The following is a 22,071-nucleotide window of genomic DNA, read 5'->3' on the forward strand; positions in this document are numbered from 1 at the left end:
GATTCTGGCGCTCGCCTGATTGGCGAGGCTGTTGTCACACCTCCTGAAGATACTTTAAGGGGCATAGAGTTTCCTTGTACAGCACCTCGCCCTCTTTGCCCGTGTGGTCCGCTGATCTCACGTCCGCGGCGCAACGAACCATCGCTACGCCATCTACCTCCTCGCCAACCTGAATCACGATCTAGGGAAGAGTTCGCATAAATAGATTGCGTTGATGATACAGTATTATGGTGGATTACCAAGCGCATGTATTTAACATATGATACGCCATTATGATAAAGGCAAGATTCTTATCAATTAATGGGCGAATAAAATTCTAGATCTGACTTGACAAGCATGACGTGTATGTGCATAATAGGAGAAGGACCCTAGACTTCGAAATACCTAGGGCTATCGTAGTACATGTAATATCGTAGTTGTTAAAAAGGATCTTGGCTCAGATTTGGTTCGTTCTCATTGAAACAAGAGTATTCAAAGGATTGACAATTAAATAATAAGGATTACAAAAATGTGAAGGTTATTTTGCGCGTAATTGTGTGCCTTATAACATATAGAAGGAATACCTGGTCACGTAATAGGGTAATCTGGTCAGTTAATTGTAAGTTGCGAGTGACCTGAAGCGTCTTCTGCCCAGACTCCACTCGCATGACGTATGCACTGGGGAAGTAACCCACTCGGCCGCCCAAACACTTCCCTTTCCACCAGTCCTTCTCTGATTTATCAATTACTGTCACTTTGTAGCCAGCTCTGCGAAACGATTAGGTTTCAGATATTAGTAGAAACATCAAAGAGGCCTGTTCTTTCCCCAGTTCAATTTGCTATCCTCCCATCTTAACCAAGAGGCAAATGAATGGAAATAATTCAATGATTGAAAAGAGTCCCTAGGACGTATAGACAGCAGATTGAACAATCCTAGTTACTTTTCTATGTCCTAACTCAGGTCTCGCCCAAACTATTTTTTTGATTCTTATTCTATGTAATTCTTATTTAACTTTTAAACAATCTTCAATTATATAAGGTATACAAAGTATAGTATTCGTGATGATATTTAGTAGGCGAAATTCTCCAATGCATAGAAACGTTTAAATAACCGGGGTCTATTAACTGAGTGATTATCATTGAATGATTACTTCAAGTCCAACTCGTCTCGATGTCGCGCCTCGAAGTTGTACAGCACCACATATAAATTATTAGGGGGTAGGACACGTTTTCCAGGTGGATTCACGTGATTCTGATTGTTAGTGTGCGGCGAGGGGCAAGGAGAGGTGCTCGCCGATGAGTACGATTTTTCATTTTCATCTGGGAGTTCCATGCTGGACATTCTGATGGCCCCTCTAACGTGCTTGTGGACGCTGTGGCCCTGGCCTGGACTACATGGCGCTGCAATCGAGTCGTTCAAACCATGAATGGTATTTTTAACTTTTTCGAGACTAATTATCTCCACCTCTGCGCTATACTTTCAAGTCTGACTAATTTCATGATCTCGCTATATCTCTCCTATCAAGGAAATCCAGTAATTGATTAATACTCACATAATCTGTTGATGCTTCCACTGTCAGAATGTCTGGGTGGTGTGGACTCTCTTTGGCCCCCGGTATAGTAATCACGTGGACGATGTCGAACATGAGCGGTGCCCTCTGGAGAATCCAAGCTGAGACTCTTCATCCTTAGGTTCAGTCTCTCGCGTCTACGTTGTGGACTATGCGGCGCTTCATGTTCCATAATGAGCGATCATAGCAAGTTAGCCTTTGAGGTTAGCTCGTAGCTCGACATTGACGCCATTTTACAAAGCAGTGTTACTTTCTCATTCTGTTTCTCGTTTCTTTTTTCTAGTTTATAAGCGGATAGTTAGAATAGAGAGAAGTCAGAGAGAGTTTGCTTGCAGGAAGAAACACGAACATCTTGTCAGCAAGATGTACCTACCTATCCTTCTCGTTTTTTGAGGTTATATCTGTCATTGAAGCTCGCTGTAATGATGTATCGTTACAGCGAAAAGCTCCCGGATTTTTTTTCTTAAATTAAACGGAGTTTAGGTAGAGATAGAGCAAGCTTGACAAGTTTCTACGATTCAGAGACAATCTCTTTTTCTCACGAAAGTATTAATTTCGGGAAAATAATAAAAGGTAAAGTAAAGTAAACCAAGGTGAAAGAAAATTATAAAAATAAAAAGAAAGAAATTTCAGAATCTCAGATTTTTTAAGGAAATTCAGTTAGCAGTGTAGAACGAAAAAGTGGAGAATACACGATTTTCAACAAAATTCGAATCCACACGTCGATATATGCGTGCAAGAAAATTGCAGTATGCACACGTACACATAGATATGCAAGTGGAGGCTCGTAATTTTTAATCAATTCCCAATAGAGACAACAGGTTTTCATACATTTTCATTCTGACAAAAGTACTCATTTGGCGTCAACGTCGAGACCGGAAATCAACACATACAACGAGACAGGAACACCATATAGATATACGGTAACATTACGAATGCACACAAAGAAAGTATTTCTCTCACCAGGCGATAAACTTAACTAGTATACGAAACTTTTTAACACAGAAAATAATTTTATATAAAAAATAAAACAAAAATGACAAAAAAAAAGATAAAAAAGGCAAAAAAATGGGACACGACTCGCGCATCAAGAAGTGAAAGCATAGGAAATCGCAGGAGAGAACATTTTTATTTACAATATTTACATGATTTCTCCCTTGTACTAATTTTTCTTCCTTTTCATTGACTTCGAGTTCGTTTTTCGCGCTATACTTCCTACTTCATGTCCGTTCTTCCCCTACTTTTGTGTACATTTTCACCATACTTTTAAGATTCGTGCATTTCGATTTTTTCTTTGAGGAGATAATTTCTTAGAGAAAGAAAGCTGGGAAATTAAAATGCGGAATAATGTTTAATAACTTGGATTCGAATAACTATACATTTTTTTTCGTTGTAGTTTTTTTCTTTTGAATTTCCTGACAAAACAATCCCAGACTCGACAATCGTGTTAATCATTTTGATCTTCAAAGGAAACTAGGCTAATTGAGATAATAAGTACTTAAGTGATTGGAAATTGCTCTGTAGTAATCTTGTAGTGAGTCCTTACCTTTACGGCGCGGTCTTTTTTGACACAACCTGTACGTAAACGATAAAAATTCTGCGAATAATTGGCGCCAATATAGGGATTTTTCTGCTATTTGATCATGCTGAATTTAGGAATAAATATCTTACATACATAAACTGGACGAAAATAAAAAGTTTGTAAGTTTCTATAACGAAAAAATTGAGCAATACAATATTAAGCAATTCAAAATATTTCTCACTTCCAACTACTTTTTCAACAATACTCAAATAAAAAATTGTTCACTATTGAATCGGGAAAATTTGCATCAGCAATTCCACATTTCCAATCTCGCAATTCCACGGAAAAGAGCAACAGGGTGGGTTCGCAGAAATAAATGATCAACTCCTCCGTCAAATGCTGGTTGAATGGATGAACAATAAATTTACAATTTTATACTCTACATATTGTCAACTCCAAGCATCGTTCCAGTCCTTACACGGAGAAAATTTAGGCGCAAACAAGTTGTACAAGTTAAATGAAGAGAATTTTGTGTGCAATTCCAACGTTCGTTCACTTTAGTGCAATTCCAGCAAACTTCTTCGATTCGTGCGTAAACAAAGGTATTCGGAAAAATAGAATTGTATACATAAAAGTTGATCGATATTCGCTTTCCTCGAAACGGGATCGAGCAATTTCACCTTCGATTCCTCGACAATTTCAAGCTGCCTCTCTAATTTCACACAAAACTGAAACCAACCGATTTATACTTCGAAGTTGCATACTTCAATGTCGCGCAACTTCAGCAATTCCAGCGAGTAACACGTACACGTATCACGTCACGGTATATAAACGAAGACCGCACACATCAATTTCCCCCATTTGATTTTCACAATCGCAATTCCACCCCCTTACCATAGCAATTCCACGTTTTCAGCCCACTCACGAGCGTTTCACCATCTAAAGCCTACTTCACAGTCCACAACTAGTAATTATAGATCACGAGTCGCTAGATTTCAGTTCCTAGAAGCTTTAAATCCATTTCTTTTCGAAACGCAGATCGCTTAAGCGACGCGCGTCCAGTTCAAAGGTCATCGTTTTCTGTTGGAGCCATGGTAAGAACGTTCGGGCGTCTTTTGCGAAGAGGTCGAAGGTTTCTCTTGGGTCATCAACACCAGTGGCTGCCCGAATGGTCTGGTTCCTGACATTGATCCACCGCTGCCCCGTCCTGGTCAATGGAATTGCAACGATTCCAAGATGATTTCGCCTTGATATGTTTTCTCACGCGCTTTCCACTCCAACTGTAGCTCTTTCTCTCTCAGTACAAGCACTGTTTAATTTAGTCTCACTTTTGAGGCTGGTTTTAGTCGTTAGTAGGTGCAATTCCGTGGGATTTCCCCGTCCAGCGCTGGTGGCGCCGTTATCGGTGCTCTCCCTATCTGTTACCGCGATATTTGAAGATTTCACCTCTTTCTCCCTTAGATGATTCGTTTGTTTCATGGAATTCCATGGAATCGATTGTAATTGCGCGTTTAGACTCCATGATGGAATTGGTTAGTTTTTTTTAACATTGACGCTAAAGTCGATTGTTACGTTACGTTTGCGATTTCGGAGACTAGGGAATTGGCGATAATGACTGCTGTTTTTTTGGGAACATTTCAAGCGATTTGGGACTTTTGATCGGATTAGTTATTTTCCGTTTTTATTTTTTAATGGAACTGTCAAAGTTACTCGTTCAAGAATCGAAGATCGTCTGTTTGTGATTTCTTCGTTACTTGAAGTTGGGGGACAGAAAGCGGGCAAACGTTTCTCTCTTCGTCCGTAGGAGGCCTCATGGTGAAATTTAAACTTCCCGCCATATCGAGAACTCTTAAAGAGATGATCCTTCTTTCCCCAATCTTTTTCCAAGATAAACGATCGACGAAAATTCACGTAGGACACATTGCACGATGATAAAATAACAAAAATATTTGCGAAAAATTCTTTCACGTTTATAGAAAATGATAAATTTTTCAAAAATATTCACACCGTAATTATCATTGAGGTAACACCAACAACAATTTATCCATTTTAAAAGTTTTCACGATTTTTACAATATTCCAAAGATATTTCAGTTAAAGGATCTAGAGATTGAAATATCCGTAACGCAAAGTCGATGATCTCGGAAAAGTGATGACGATGGGTTAGATCCATCAGTGCATGCGGGGAATCCCGAATAGTACGATAAAAACAGTACAGATGGCGCGCGTGTAAAGAGGAAGAATGAAGATGAAGTAGGGGAAGAAGTAGAAAGAGAGACAGAGAAATTACTGGATAGATAAAAAGAAAAAAGAGGCAAAAGTTACGAGTCATGTCCCTAAAGAAGAGAGTATATTTCTGTTGATTAAAAGAATAAAAAGAGAGAACAGGGTAAAGTGCCACCTTGAAGCAGAGATTGCTCTAGCAGATGCATAAACTTGATGAAGTCGCTTCAGGATTGCATCTTACTCTTCTTAATCATCTAATGCTTTCATATAAAATATATTTGCTGAACTTTAACTAAAATCAATAGCTTTCCTCGTGTTCGAAGTACTTTTAATACATTTTTCTCTTGGCACAGGTGCCAAGTTTTACTTCAGATCTTCTCTCAAAGGAAGCAGCATATATTTGACATTTAACAAAGACCTCAGAAGACCTCAGAAGGAAGAAACCTTTATAAGACTCTCTTAAGTGAAACGGATTGAACTGAAGGGTATAATTCTTAGCAGAATACTGTACTGAACTGAAAGGGATTTTGTTTTTTTCTTATTTTTAAACATCTTTTCCATTTCAGTTTGTAATAAATTAAGCATGATATGAAATAGAATAACTTTAGTCTAACATACAATGATTTCTCTAATATATAATACTTTATAGCACAAAACTACATCAACTACTCTAACAAGTAAAATAAATGTTCTAAATGGGAGTATTTACTTCTTTCAGCTATCTGACTCATTTCTAACTCCTACGCTCTCACATATCCATAAATTTCCTCTACGTTACCAAAAACTTTCAGAATCTACAATTTACTGGGTCGACCAAGCTTCAACAACTTGAGTAATTTGTCAGCAATTATCTTTGCACAGTAGAATGCACCTGAAGAGCACTCCAGTCACAGATTTCAAGAAACAGAGGAATTATACTTTTCCTATAGGGAGGCTCTGCTTCAAGGTCAAGAGGAATTGGTGCTGTGCCTTACCAGAGGTGGACGAGGAACAAGGGTGGGAGGAAGCCCTCGCTGACGAAGGTGCTGGAGGATGATCTGCTGTGGGAGGCGTAGGTGGTGAGTTTGTCGAGTTTCCACGGATCTCGCCTGCCTGCTTCAGCACCTGGTATATGGCGTCCACGTCTGCTCACACGAGATAGACAGATAGCAATGCAAAAGCAGAGAGACATCACACGAGGTGCTTTCTTTTCAGTATCTTTATTTTTTTTTTGCTTAGTTCACTTTTCTTTCCTTTCCTTTCCTTTGTCTTCAACTTTATGACTCAAAGCAGACGCTCCTTGGGCAACAAGTGTCTTTAGTTGGTCCTTTATAACTTACTAATTAGTTGTAATTTAATCTATTATATTTATTTACTTGCTGTATAAATAGTTTCCCTTATTAATATATAATGAAGTTTGTTGTAATTGTTCAGATATTTAGTAAACTGGAAATAGTATCTTTTTGTACAGAATTAAGAAAGGAGCTACAGATAGCAGAAACGAGTATTTAGGATAGTAACATTGGTCAATTTTAAAGACACCTGTTCATGGTAGCCATACTTCTCATCAAGAGTTGAACTTTATTATTGTACAGTGATAGTGTGTTTTAGTGCCATTTGTTCAGAGTCACCTATTACATTCGTCTAGTTTCATGTACTGGACAATAGAAAGCCCATTATCGAAGAAGAAATTTACACTTAGAAATTCCAAAAGAATTCAATGCAGATCGTAGGAAATTCGTGATTTAAAGGGGAGCCAGAATCTATCTCCATCAGTGGCATAATTCAGGTTGAAATCATTCAAAGTCAATTTGCAACATTACTGGTTGCACAGCGGATAACAAAATTGGCATCGATCGTTCGGAGGATGGGTTGACAGTGACGTCAATTGAAGTAAATCAGGTTGAAAGGATTAAGAGCACGTAACAAGCGATCGCTTAACAGCAGATTAAGCAAGGGAATCTCTCAATAATTTTTGACACCTTTCAAACAAATCCATCGTTTCAACACTACGCGCAATGATCTTCATATCAGGAATTAAATAATATGGTATTTCTTATATTTATAGGAAGATTCAGTGACTCTGAATATTTGATAAACAAAACGAGTAATAAATATACATATGACAATAAATAATAAATAATTGAACAGACTAATGTTATGTACACCAATAGTTGACATATATGGCACTAGTGTTGCATCATCATTTGTCATATTGTTTAAGATAAAACAAAGTAACTAAAGATATCATTCCTATCTATAATTAGATGCAAGCCCTTGAGAAGCAATTCTTTCCAAATCTAAATAGTAAATAACAACTACCTAACTACCTGACTGCATTAACAGATAAATATGTATATTGTGTGTACTAATAATTGATACTAACATGGTACTGGTGTCGGCTCTCCAGTTGTCACACAGTTAAAAAGGAAACTAATTTAAACAAATATATCATTTTCATCTGAAATCATATAAAAACCTACCAGAACCCTCCCTAATTCCTTTTTAAGACTACTTCTCTAACCTGAAAGCTCCCATCTTAGCTGGGAGCTAATGGAACTTAAAGAGTCTCCGAGCGATCGACTTTTCAGCTTCAGTGACTCTGAACGACACCGAGCCACACGAAACACCGAGTTACACCATAGAGAAAGAGTTTTTCCTTTTTCTTGTAGCCTGTTCAGGCGATCGAGGGACGCGAAGAGGAAGAAAGAAGGTTGAAGGGTGAATGATCCGATTAATTTGTTAATCGCGATGGGCTGTGATGCATACCATGATCTCTGACCCTTTCCGTGCCTTGCATGTCGATGAATCGCGTTCAGGGAAATTCGATCAAGGTGAGAAGATGAGGAGCAGAGCATCGTGAAAAATTTGATCCTTCGTTTCCTTTCGCATCTTTTTCTTTGTTTCAATTTATGGATCGATCGATACTCTTATCTAATGAAACTGTCCATGCACAAGCTATTCTGCGACCCTGGTACTTTGGATCCAGTAATTTATTTTAGCAATTAGAATCCCAAAGTGAGAAACTAAACTTCCGTACAAGCTGGAATGTTGAACTGCAGCACCGAGATTGATCCAGAATTAAATTCCAGGCCATCAGGCTTAAATTTCAGTATAGTGATTCATCAATTTCACGCAATCTGTTTCATCCGGCTGGCTCCAATCCCGGATCGATCATCTCCCTCATCCCTGCAGTTCAATTTTCTTTCCTCCTGTAAACCTTTCGCCGTAATACAAAGGAATCTGCCTCAAATTTTTAATATGAAAATGACGAATCACAGTGAATAGACTTGGTATCATAGCGAGATTGTCATCAAATTGGTCGACGATAAACTTGCTACTTCTGAGGGTGTCAAAGATTCGGTTAAGAATAGATTCGTCTCATTTCTTAGAGCATCGATCATCCGCGACAACGAGAGAGAAAGAAAGAGAGAGAGAGAGAGAGAGAGAGAGAGAGAGAGAGAGAGAGAGAGAGAGAGAGAGGGGATAAGAAAATCAATTTTGACACAATCACATTCCCAAACTGGCGAGTACTTACTGTATTCTGCGGCCGCGGTGTCGTCCACTTGAGTCTGAGTCTTCTGTCGACGAAGAAGGGGAATCCCCCCGCTCTTTTTAGGCGCCAGGCTCGGACACATGACGGGCTGCACCATATTGATGCAGTCGGTGTGAGCGTTTGCTTTGCAGCCACGACACCTGACGCCCTGGCGACTATGGCCACGTAACACCTGGCCACACGCATCGCAGGGAGTGATTTTTCGATAAGTGTACTCGCGCCAAGAGTGGCCTCCCTCGGACTCCAAACTTTTCCTGAAACAAGTTGTTCTTTGTATTGCTTCTTCGACTTTCTTATTTTGTTTTGTTTATTTAATGTGTCATATGTTTAATATAACGTGTTTATTTTGTTAATGGTATCTTTAGGGAAAATTTGTCAGACGCGTAGAAATGTAAGAAGGTTTTAGCAAATTTCTGGAATTTTGTAAAGTACCATGATTTAAAAGAATGGACCAAATGGTATACTTCATTATCACTAAATAAAGGAATATATCTTCAATACAATTTCTTCATAAAATTATTAAAAATTGTATTGCTAATATATTATAAGATATATATATATATTAATGAAAGATCAGTAAACAAATTTACCTCGTTGTTAAATTAATCATTAAGCAAGTTGAACGAATATCTAGTGACTTTCTAGTGACAAACTCACCTAGACATGGCGACGACTGTAGAAACAGCATGGTACATCGCCTGTTTCCCTCTGTGTTAGTGAAGCATTGACAAAACAACAATTTTGGTTACTCAAACACAACCAACACACTTTAACAAAACATCTTATCTAAAAAAAAAAAAAAAGAAACCAATGGAAACAAAAAATAAAATAGGAGAGAAGGAAGGAGATATTTGAAGCATTCATCGTTTAAAGTGCATTTTCATCGAATAGTTACTGACTTGTCGGTTGATGGCGGAGTCGTCGGGGAGCTGGTTTTCAAACTCTTGAACGCTTTCAACCATTTGTGCTTGGTACTTCCGGTCGAGCCATTCGACATCTTCCGGCTGCTCACCCCATCCGGTTGGCCGGCTTCTCCAGCCCCGAACAGCTCCTTCTGCAAATTGAAACGAACGTCACATATAATATCTGCTCTGGCAGACTTGGACAATCTTTTTAATAGAATCCAATTTTCTTCTAGTACTTGAAAATTCCCTAACGATCTGCCTTTACCTCTTTTGCAATTATTTTTGAAATGATCACCGACGCCATTATGGAATTAAGTAATTACACTAATTAACTTCCATTAACGAATTAGATACCTTTTTACAATGGGAAATGATATAATCTAACGAAGAAAGAGAATGGTCACAGTATTTCTTGGAACTTTGATGCTTTGATACCTCAATGGAAAAATTGATTCCTGCGTTTCTATGTTGTATTTCTCGAGACTTTCTAGTTTCTTTTTAAATTATAGTAATGAAAGGTACACGTTTCTAAGTACTGTTAAAAAATATCTCAAAATTAAAAATATCCAGACAAAGATAACTTTTGTATCCTTTATACTTTAAGGAATAATATTAAGAACCTCAAAATAGACAAATTTTTTAAAAATTCATCTTTCCAGTCTTTCATTTCTAAATAACAAAATAACTAAACAATTATATTTCTTTAATCTGATTTGTGACATTTAGAATCATTTTTAGATTCTTGCAATAGCTCGCTAGATAACGTACAAATTTTTTCCAATAAATCAAACTAATATTTTCTAAATATAATATATTCAGCCAATTTTTTTCTTTAAATTTTTCCAATTAATTCAGTGGACAGTTATCTTCTACACTAACAAATATAGTAACGAAATAATAGAAAATTGTGTTTCTTTAAATATCAATTTACCTCTACCACTATTCGCTTCAAACCTGTGGCAATAATGAAAGATATAAACTGAACGACACAAGTCTCGTTATTGTGCCATTGAACACAGGGATATCGGAAAACTTTTCAGAAAGTTCTGTTTCCTATGGTATGACAGTGCGATGACAATGGAAATAGTCGAGTTTCTGCACGAGCCGGCAAACAACTCGTGCACGACCGCCTGGTAAATAGATATCCAACGAAAGAGGAAGCCAGAACCGTTTTAATGCAACGGCTCGGCCTGCTATTAATTGGATTCTATCGAGGACACCACGATTGCTTATCGTAACACACATGTACCAACTTATTTTCCAATTATTATCACCATTTCACAAAACTATTTCAATAGTATCATTAGATTTTAATGTTCTATTATTTTAATAACATTTTACTATTAATTAAATAAATTGCCAATTTTTATGGATTTATGTGAAAATTGAAAGACACAAAAATGCACAGGATGTATGAATATGGAAAACAGCATGCATATTCAGGGTATGTTCATTAATATGCAAAATGTAAAATATCTAAATATTCAGAAATATATAAGAGACGAAAAGCATGGCAAGCTAATGTTTATTCTAGCTGGAGGGTAGCTTTTGCTTGCAATTATAAAAATTGCAATTTATTAATAAACAGTTTCTTAATAAATATAAACTAATATTATTGTTCTTTCATTAATCAATTGACATATCGTTTAAAATTGAAATAGCGTTGATTATAATTATTGGACATTTAATTCCCAACAACAGTGTCCAACAGTGGTCAATATTTCATAATTAACAGATTTGTTAACTTGAGGCATGGTCTGCCGGAAATAATTGTTAATTAAAATTAGGCCATCGATAGTACAATATCACGGCAACCGAGATTCCTATCGATCCCAAACAGACCATTGTACCTATCGCTATATCGTGCACCGAGTATACTGTAGGGGCTTCATTCATAAAGACACTGAAGGAGCATCGACCATCAAGTGAAACTGTACTCTGCATTATTCCGCGATACGTTACTCAGTAGTCTGCAATCTACGACTGGGCAGCACGAAAATAATACAGAAAGTAAATAATGAAAGAAGCAAAATCAGGGACATTTACAAAAGTCAAGACACTAGGTATTTAACACGTTCGCTATTAAAAAGTACAGATATTTTTATCCATGGAATTACAAAATTTGGCAAGAAACGAAGGCAAGATTGACACATGAAATATCCAAGTAGCAGAGTTAAATAATATCTCAACGCATTTCCTACAGTCGCCTGTCTTTTCTTCTTCTAAAAATATTTCATTCAAACGTGTACAGATATAGACGCAACAGTTGCGTCTATGCTACTGTGTATTTATCAGAGAACAAACGTTACGCAACGTCAGCAGCACTACGTCTCATCAGGCAATACAATTGCAACGTGCAACGACGCATGATTTTTCCAGCAACTTTTTAATACGCGCGAAAGTGTTAAATGCTGAGGAATCTAATTTGACAAAACAACGGTAAAAGCCATCGCATAAACAATTCTTCTTAATCAATTCCCGACTACTCTGTACACACTTGCGAATGTCCGCAAAGCCCCGGTATCGACATCAAAATACGCCACGGAGAGTCCATTCTGTCAAGCAAGGAACGACACTCCCCTAACGAAAATCATTCGACCACGTTTAATCCCAAGCACGTGCGGCAAAAAGTGTCCCCCACGTGTGTGTCCTGATCACGGACACGCGTCTCGACGCCTGCAAATATCGTGTGTCACGTGTCAAAACACCATGCACCAGCTGCTCCTACCAGCAGCTGACCTAACTTTCTCATAGACCTCCGTTTGTCGCTAATTTTCGTAGAACCATCATTCAGGCACACATTCACGTTAAATACCACTAGACACAATGTGTACAGACTTTGTGAGGTAAGAAGAACCGGAAGCGACCGCAGTGGAGCCGCATAGCAACGGATGCGAGCTATCCGGAGTCAGGAACGCGAGGATTCACCAGCGCGAAAGCACACTGCGGCACGAATAATGGCTCGATCACTGTCTGGCTGCACGGATCTGATGTCTGTGACCTGGATTCGCGATAGAAAGCGAAAGGGGCCAGGTGTCTCGTCCAGGTGTTTCAAGGGGGATACTAACGACTTGTGTGCGCAGCGTTGTCCAGCCCATTTTCGCGAGGACTAGTCAGGCTCCTCCTGCCACCCTGACCTAGGAGAGCGAACTCGAGGCCAGGAATGGATTTTCAGACGGCGGCTGTCGGATGGTGACCCAGTTGTGAGGGCGCATGTCGCGCGATTGCGCGCCCCTATTTATTCGGGCGACGCGTTAGGCAACGCAGCGCGTGTCTGTTTACGCGTATCCGGTTTTCCTTCCCTATCTGCCAACCGATCTTTGGAACCTGTTTCGTCCGCAACCCATCGCCACCTGTAATTTGGAAGCTGTCTACCTTTGTGCCTGCATTCTTTTGTTTTACATTTTATTCTACTCAGTTTATTGTAGTCAGTTATCGGTGTTCCGTGCCGGTTTATGACAATTTGGAGCGCGTCAGTTTACGCGTATCCGGTTTTTACTTTCCATTTGAGAATTGTTCTTTGTTATCTGTTATCAGTTTCTCTTTATGCCGGTTTATTACAGTTTCACATGCGTTTGTTTACGCATGTCCGGTTTTCCTATCTGACAATTGTTCTTTCGAGTTTGTTTGCTTTTCCATTACCAGTTGTATGGCAATTGTATGATTGTATGTAAGCTGCAAGTTATCCGCGCTTTATATCTGTATGTTTCTATCGATAGCCTTTCTTTCTATGATTTATATTTTTCGGATTTTATTTCATTTAGTCATCAGCGTTTTGCCATGGTTTATTGCAGTTTGACATGCGCCTGTATACGTATATTCGGTTTTTATTCTCTATACGTCAACTGTTCTATGAAATTTGCTTTTCAGCTGTATCTTTTCAATTTTATTTTATTTAGCCGCTGATAGACTGCGCACGTTCGTGCGAATTCATACTTTTGCGAAGGTAATTTAACAAACGAAATCCCAGCACAATTGATTTGTCCAATAAACGTTGCAACAAGCATTTTGCTTTCGATATTTCGTACGTTCCACCTACAGAGGATTCGTCGGCTTGTGGGAAGCATTTTAGACGAATTGGATAAATTTTGATAATTAAAGAGACCAACTTCGATTCCTTCTAACCTCTCGAACACTTTGGACTGGTTAAAACAGTTTCTAAAAATTCCGTACAAGTCCCCAAGTTATGGTTCTTAATTACTCAGGTAAAATTTTTAGTTCAAGTGTTTGGAAGCACTTGGCTTGACTCCATTAACTGAGGTACCTCATCTTTCACACAACTTTTTGATTTTTTAATTGAGACAATTTCTCAACATTCCAGGGGAATGTTGACAATTATACAAGTTGAACAAGTCGATGGAATTGAATGGAATAGGATTTTTAAGTATTTGCAAGCACTCGCAGTAATTCTCTCAATTGTAATATATCATTAAATTGATCTAAAAAGGAAATAAATAAATTAATTATTCTGTTAAATTAATTTAAAAATTAATTCTCTTAAAAAATTATTATTTTGATTCTTTCATTGATAGCAATTTGGAATCCTTTAATTGGAACAGCTTCTACACATTTCAAAAGGACTCTGACTATTATAGAAGTTTTAACTAATCTGTAGAACTGGACAAGAACTGGAATTTCGAGTGTCCAAAGCCATTTGAAATGATGTTGCCAGTTGGAGAAGCATTTTTTGATCTCATTGTTGACAAAGGTTTCTCAACTTTGGATCAGCACAATTTCTCAATTTCTAGAAGAATTTTGAGTGTTCGAGAGTTAGAGAAAGTTAGTCGGTTCATAGCAATGAACAATTCTCATGATTTGCCCTTCCAGGTAAAAAATACTTAAAAAATATTTTAGCCTTCATTTTGATTAATCAAGATAATTGACAGATCTTTTTTTTTGCTTGCTACGATTGGAGCAATTTGATTTCTGAAGATACACCAAGTAATTTTCTCACTCCAATGGGATTTCTATATAACTACTCGTTACATATTCCAGAAATTGCTAGGAATCGAAATATCCTTGAATATTTTAACCTACAGAAGTGCTGGCTAAATTGAATCGTTTTCAAAGAACTGCAGCAACTTTTATCGCTTAATCGCAGCTCCATATCAATCGGGCATACTTTTTGAATATTTAAAGAACTATTTCCGATTCAACGTCCCACTAGAAAACAAAGAAAAGAGAAACACGAAGAAGAAAATGAAAAAGGGAAATATACCATCCCGCTAGATGTATTAATCTAAAAATTCATTCGAAAATCATTTTGTACAGGGCACAATTGCCTGTAAAATTCTCTCTACGTGGCTAATAAAGTTCAAATTTTGTCGTTCAGATAAGAAATCTAAATTTAAAAGTATCCTTTCTTCTTCTTTATCGCTCTCTTTCATGCAACATCTCCTTTAAATTAGCCTCTAAATCTCTGATAGATAAAAAACACAAGCTTCCTTCATCGCCTTGACAAAGTGATCGAGGCTAGGATAGAAGCCTAATGCAAAGGAAATTGCTAGGATGGATCGAAACGGGCAATTATCGATATCTAGCCTGTTCCATAGACACTGGTATCTGGTGGCCGCTGACAGGTCCATTAGGACGTGTCTTGCTGAAAATTTCAGCAAGACTCGGTCACGATATCGATCCCCTGGTGGTGAAAGCACCGGTTAAACGACCTTCCTTCAATCTATAATCTTCCTGACTACGTGACCAATTCTCGTGTTCTACGACCATGACTATAACACCATCTTTGTTATCGAAGACGTTCACCAGCAGCTCTCATCAGCTAAAAAACCGATAGCCTAAGTTTTACAAATTTGCCGAAATATCTTTACAAAGAATATTAATATCAGGATATTAGCAATTATCAACTACTATATCGTTGATCGCCCTTTGCTATCGATATTCAGGTTGGCAGACAATTATTCAGATTCACGTGAAGCCTAAATGTTCATTGCGGCAAAAAGTTGGCAACGTCACAGAGGCTGCTATTTTAGGAGGTAATGGAGTGCGGATCAGCCTACATTTAGGTATTCAGTCATCCTTGGCGTGCCAGTTGAAGGATCAGGACACGTCGTATTGTGGAATTTAGCGAATGCTCGTGTGGAACGCTTGAATCAGGCCAATCTTCTCGCCGAGGACGACGAATTCGATGGAAAGTTAGATACAAAAAGGTTTCAAAGGCGTATGCAAATCAATATTATTGAATGGGGCTGTATACTTCACGCGTCTGCCTCCCATTTATCAAGGAAAAAAAAAACAGATTCCCTCCTCCATTATGTTTCCTCTGTCTCTGTTTTCCCATTCATAAATCCTGTTTACTGTCGATCTTGATGTTTCATAGGGACATTTAGTTGGGTCTAAAATTAGATCGATGATTAGATACAAATACGTAAATGCAGATTATGTAGATTAATACGAGTTAGAATTTTACTTGGATTTTTATTAGTCACGTTAGACGTAGGATGACTGTGACTTAGAGTTTAATCTGAGTTAAGACCATAGCAGAGAAATTTGCATTTCGCGCCTTAACTTCCGCCATGTTTCCACATCTGAAATAAATTTCCTCGTAATTTCGTATATGGGCCTCATCATTTTTTGAAACACCTAGATTTATAGGTTAGAAACTTTTCTTCTGGCTGTTACTGTGTCAAGTAGTTACTGTATTCTAAAAGTTACTGTCTCAGTTACGCGAGGCAACCTGTACGATTTCTATAGTAAATTTATAGTAAATTTGTTTTCCTCCACCATTCTTACCTTCCATATCATTTTCGTAGCTTTTGTCATTCTTTAGCATTTTCATCATTTTTTGTCAATTTATCATTCGCCTTATTTTTCTCGACTTTGACGACTCCTCGTTCTTATCGTTCCTCCATTTCACAGTCGTATTTGTCATCGTTCGCCATACAGTCGTACACGTTAGAAGGCTTCGATCGTAATCTGATCGCAGTTCAAATATCGGCAGATAGCTATACGTGTCAAAGACAGCCTATATAATTTCTACTATTCACCGACGAAAACTTGTCCTTCTAAATCTACCCCATTTTCCCCATATTTCTCATCATCTCTGACGTATCTACGTTTGAAAAGTTCCGTACTTCCTTGCGAATTCGAGTATCGACAGATGCGCGTCGTGGTATTCGAACTCGCTGAAGCGAGCGTTTCTAGAAGCGCGCGTGTGTTGAAGTTATTTTCACGAGAGAAGGCGATCGAAAATTTACGTCTCTTTGACTACGTCTCTCGTTTCACGACCGTTCGCCGCCTATCCCTCCATAATTCATCCCTTTTCCGGGAAATGAGTGACCGGAGAAAAGCTTGGCTTTTATGTGTATCTACCTTCAGGATACGAGTCACAGCGAAAGTCTGTCTCGCGTGTCTTCCGCGTCTCGCTCGACGACAAAGGATTCTGTGACCCTTATCCTCTGCCACGGCTGATTTTTTTAAATATTTCTCTTGCCTCTTTTATCCTCGTATAACCTCGTTGCTATCTTCTAATTCAAACTTCCAGTCGAATGTTAGTGTTTGACGGCGATGATGATGGTTGAGTTGATTTTGGTTAGGTTACTTAGCATAGGTTACTTTCTGTAAAAACGTGAAAATAGTCGTGCTAGTCTTCTAATGAAATTATCAACGTTATGATACTTTATGAGAGAGTATTACTAGAAGAGTAATTGGCTTGATAATTTGACACCATGGTTAATTGAAATTTTGCAAACTGTCACAACAATATACAAATTTTCCATCTAATATCCTCTGCTTGAAAATTTTAACCTCAAAATACCCGTTTAATAGCCATCAATAGGCAATAATATCGGTATTGACTAATACTCATTTCATCACAATACACATGTAATTCCGACCACCAAATCAAACCCATTAAGAGACATCAAAACCATCTTTAAGCCGATCGATATGCATTAACTGCTGAGAAGAACACTTTTTTCTTTCTCTCTACTCACATCGAAGGATCAATTACTAGTTTCCAATATGGCGTCTTATTAGCGGCAGCCGATCTGGCGCGGATCGTACGAGAGGAGGCACAGAACTGCGGGACAGCACGTGCAGGTGAACAAACAGGGTGCATTGTACTTATTCGAGACCCGTGGAAGGGAACAATGGGAAGCTCGTGCTAATTTTAATCGGCTCAGCCACTCGTCTCGAGAACCACGAATGCTCCGCGAGACCAGTTCTTTTTCTCGCGGCCGAGATCGACACGTTCCTTTGTCCCGGCGAGACTTCTCCGACCGACTGTGTCTGAAGACCCACTGAACAAAGTGTCACGGATTGCTCCTCTTTGTCGTTCTCGTCCACTCGACCGGCTGTTTAGGTGGTTGGATTGCTGATGAGGATAATGCTTTTGCTGACAGCTGATCTGTGATACCGTCGTGCTCGCGCTCTTTCGCTGGCCGATGACAAATTGGTTCAGGTTAGGAATTCACGCCAGATGACTCTGCGTAGAATCTTCTTTGAACCACTCGAAGAATTTTCTCGGTATTTGGTTCGTTGATATGATCAATACGTTCGATCAGTTGAGATTAGGTTGAGATAAAATTTCATTCGAATAATAATATCAAACTTTATTTTTTGATAAGTAAACATTCTAGAATTTAAAGATGACGAATGTTAATCGATACATGACCAAATGAAAAAGTTTATTGGAGGTTATGTTGTTATATGTCACCTGGGAATAATTGAAGGATTAAATTCGTACGATTTTGGGATTTAAAGATGTTGAATGATAGAATTAGTAATTAGTGAAATTAGGAAGCTCATTAAAAGTATGATCTAACAATACTGAATTACTTTAAATTCTCAACCATGGAAGGTAACCACATTTTGTGATTGAAAAATTTCTTATGCTAATATATGTATAACTGTAGGTAGGAGCATCAGAGGATTTCACGGTCTGAATGGAATCACCAACAAAGAAACTGCCAGATGTAAAGAAACCTTCGGTGTAAGGGAACAGCAGCGTGAAATCGGTGATTTTTCTTTTCTACGATGGATGTTTCCTCGGGGATCCATCGCAAATCCAATTTCTAGGTCGTCAAACGATTCCTGTACGTTCGAACACGCACACATACAGGACACACGTATCTGATTTCTGTCATAGCAGGAACACAGAAACTTTTCAGTCACGAATGAAAAAACTTTCCGCGACCCTTGTCGCGGTTTTCTAAACAAGAAAACGATACTGGTTCGCTATGGAAGTAGCAAGTTTTTAATCCGAGTGCACGGAACTTCTGATACGGTTTCCCCCGATAGGAACTTTATGTTGGCAGCACTGAAGTGCAGCAATTTGCTAGCGAACTTTCGATAGTCACTAATAGCTCTCCGCTTTTTAATGCTATAGATCTTGTGACGGCTCATTTAAATAGTTTAGAAAAAAAAAAAAAAAAGAAAACGGGAAAAAGGTTACTGAAAGTTAAAATTACCGAGCAAATGAGAAACGCGATAGGTTGAGATTCTTAAGGGAAAGTGATATAAATGTAAGGAACATTTTCACAAATTTCCAAGCATTTTACATATTACATCACTGGTCGATCGAAAATATTACTTCCTAAGAATATTTTTCTCGCCATACGATTAGTCAAATTTCTAATGAGTTAATTTTTTTCATAAACGGAAGAATTAAAAAATTATCGTGACAAAGTAAAGCTGAGTATCTAAATTTTGATTCTTATATTGTCTTGAAACAGCACTGCTAGAAAAGTTACTTTACAAATGTTTGTATCTTCACTAGCCTTTTTCAAAGTGAATGTTTCGTTAAAATTTCCATGCCAAAGGAACAGAGAGTACCATCGAACGTAGGTTTGAAGATAATCATCAGGTTCGCCAGAATGTTTGCTACAAAATAATATCAATCAAAATACCTGTGCTTGCACGGCTGCGAGGTATAGTTGTGCCTCCCCTAGCTCGAAACGCTTCATAGAGATGTCTTCCTGGAGCTCGGCTACTTTTGTGTAAAGATTGCTTTCAGCGCTCCTGCAATTAAAGAAGGGAAACCGTTTAGCGATTCTCGGGCTTCGTGGAATTAAACCCGCGAACGTGTCGAGTGTTGTAAGCTGGAAATACCAGCTCTCGAGAACCGTGGCCCTTTGTAACGTGTTTACCTTTAATAAATTGAACCAGCCACCGAAAAGCGGAACGAGAGGTAATTAGAACGAATTCTTTTGTCAGACATTAATCATTTCTATTCGCGGTTCTATATTTCACTGGTGCTCCACGTTATCGATCGTACCTTCTTCTCAATGCCAGCACCGGCAATATAGTGAAATTACTTTTCATCAAATCCTAAATGGTAGCCTGCTACAAGACCCTACATTTAACGTTTGATCGCTAAGATTTGGGGTTGCCCATTTTGCCGCTCTGTCCCCTGTAATCTTATCTGTTCGTGTCATCAGGTTCATACGATCGTGATATGGTCTATTGAATTATAAATCTCGTATCTGAATCGATAGGTTAACGTATCTACGTTGCATCTGGGAAGACCCAACGTTGAACGTCTAACCGACCAGGATTGGATCACCTACTTTGGCCTTCTACCTCTTCTAACTCATTGAAAACCGTATCCACTTAGGCCAGGAGATTCGCACATTCGCGGAGTAGTTTAACTTCTAAATATTTGTTCTGGGTGGATAAGTTAACGCACTTTCGTTGCATGCGGATCAACGTATCCAAGGCGTCCTGGAGTCGTGTGATCTCTTGAGCTAGGCTATCGTGCTCTCGTCGTAAATCCTCCATCAGGGGCAGAGTACTGGTCCCTGTTGGTGCTAGTTCGTCCCTCAGCGACGGTATTTGACTGATTCTTTCCATGGGTATTTGTTCTGGCGGACCTGGCGCCACGAACAGCCGCCTGGAGGGCTTTTTCGATGGGGTCGCTGTGGCTGATAGGCTCCGTGCCAGAATCTAGACACAAAATTCTACTCTTAATAGACTGAATAATGGCTCAAAGCTATATCTGTAATAGGGTGATCATTATTTATCGATACCTGAATCTTTTCTCTATTTCTGTGGGACAGGATGATCATAGAATGATCTAATGCAAGCTCTGCTGATATATGATAATTATAAATCCCATCATTGCATGATTTGCCAAATATAGACACGGTTCATGTGCTCTAAATATAGATCCGATTTCTGTCTCTAGCTTATTATTATTTGCAGAAACAACAAACCCATTTCCTGTATTTCTAAAAATCGCGAGCTTAGTTTTCCCAAAACTATTCCTCTTAAGAATCAACACCAGAAACGGAATAATATCCCTACAGTTCCCTGTCGTCTGAAGCTAAGAATCCTAATCTCAACCGAGTATGTAGGACTCTCACAAATAGGAGGATTTAACAGCTTTACGCCTGGCTGACTGGCAAGCTCATCACAACCCTAATTCGGTTCTGCCGACTGATAGGATTCCTTCCCTTGCCCTCTTCATTCCGCCACTCACAGTACGCAAACAATTGAGTCAAGGCTCATAAACGAGGACAGATAAAGGAAGACTTGGGAAATATAGTCAATCTGACGTACTTGTAAATCATTTAGCGGTGTTACGACTTGAGCCTCTTTCGCTACCGTTTGATAACGTTTCGCCTGATCCCCAGCCCTCTCCGCGGCTGCCTCCGATATTCCAGCCACGCATTTGCAAGCCAATCCACATAACTCCTCGTATACTTCCGCTATTTCACCGAGCAGACTAGGCAGGCACTGTGACTGGTACCGTTCCGTGATGGCATTCGTGGCTTTCAATTGAAGAACGTACGCATTGTGCGCCTCGTAATAGGCGCGTTTCAGCTCCTGCTCACTCCCGCCATCTATCATTAAGAGAGAGGCGTAGGCGCGTTTGTAATCCGCGCGGGCACGTTGCAGCTTCTCCTCGGTCTTCGCCACCACCTGCTCGTAGGCCTCGCGATGAGCAAACACCTGCAATATGGAATTTCCTTGGTTTTATAATCATCTTTCTCTTTCATGCTACCAGTCTTCTCCTGTAATTATGGTTTTAGGATTAAGGCTACATCTCGGTTCGTGTGGAATAGTTTTCAGTTGGGATTTTGTCAAGCTGCAGTGGGTTTTCGATTGTAACAGGTCTCTGAAAATCGATACTGGTTACCCAATTGCTCAGCCGAGATTAGTAGATTTGTTAAGAATGAAAAATCTGAATCAAGTTTTGGTTAGGTTGGGGTAAGACGTAGGTTTGATGGTATCATCTTGAAGCTTCAAATCTGCATTGCGTGCAACTCTGGATCGATCGTAAATCTCAATTTTCAAATCCGTTAAGGAAATACTGAAAGCAGTTGTATTGGCAACTTTTATCTGCTTTCGGAGGAAGCCCTTGATACCGCACGCGATA

At 38.9% G+C, this 22,071-nt stretch overlaps 1 protein-coding gene across 5 annotated transcripts in view; it reads right to left on the reverse strand.

The window, feature by feature from the left end:
- Positions 1-33: 33 nt before the first annotated feature.
- LOC126925500 (uncharacterized) overlaps positions 34-22,071 on the reverse strand; it is a 77,038-nt gene continuing 55,000 nt past the window's right edge. The window contains exons 4-15 of one of the 5 annotated variants that reach the window (XM_050741092.1): positions 21,252-21,644; positions 20,380-20,636; positions 19,601-19,712; positions 9,732-9,886; positions 9,490-9,540; positions 8,815-9,086; positions 6,272-6,421; positions 3,097-3,147; positions 1,533-1,709; positions 1,131-1,380; positions 564-747; positions 34-181 (exon numbers count right to left, since the gene is read on the reverse strand). In XM_050741092.1, the coding sequence (XP_050597049.1) occupies positions 35-181; positions 564-747; positions 1,131-1,380; positions 1,533-1,709; positions 3,097-3,147; positions 6,272-6,421; positions 8,815-9,086; positions 9,490-9,540; positions 9,732-9,886; positions 19,601-19,712; positions 20,380-20,636; positions 21,252-21,644 (2,199 nt within the window). In that variant the 3' untranslated portion in view covers position 34. The remainder of the gene's footprint in view (positions 182-563; positions 748-1,130; positions 1,381-1,532; positions 1,710-3,096; positions 3,148-6,271; positions 6,422-8,814; positions 9,087-9,489; positions 9,541-9,731; positions 9,887-19,600; positions 19,713-20,379; positions 20,637-21,251; positions 21,645-22,071) is intronic. The other 4 variants (XM_050741094.1, XM_050741095.1, XM_050741093.1 and 1 more) reach the window with 4 other exon arrangements.

The sequence above is a fragment of the Bombus affinis genome, chromosome 16 (genome assembly GCF_024516045.1).
Source record: "Bombus affinis isolate iyBomAffi1 chromosome 16, iyBomAffi1.2, whole genome shotgun sequence".
In the NCBI taxonomy this organism is placed as follows: Eukaryota; Metazoa; Arthropoda; class Insecta; order Hymenoptera; family Apidae; genus Bombus; species Bombus affinis.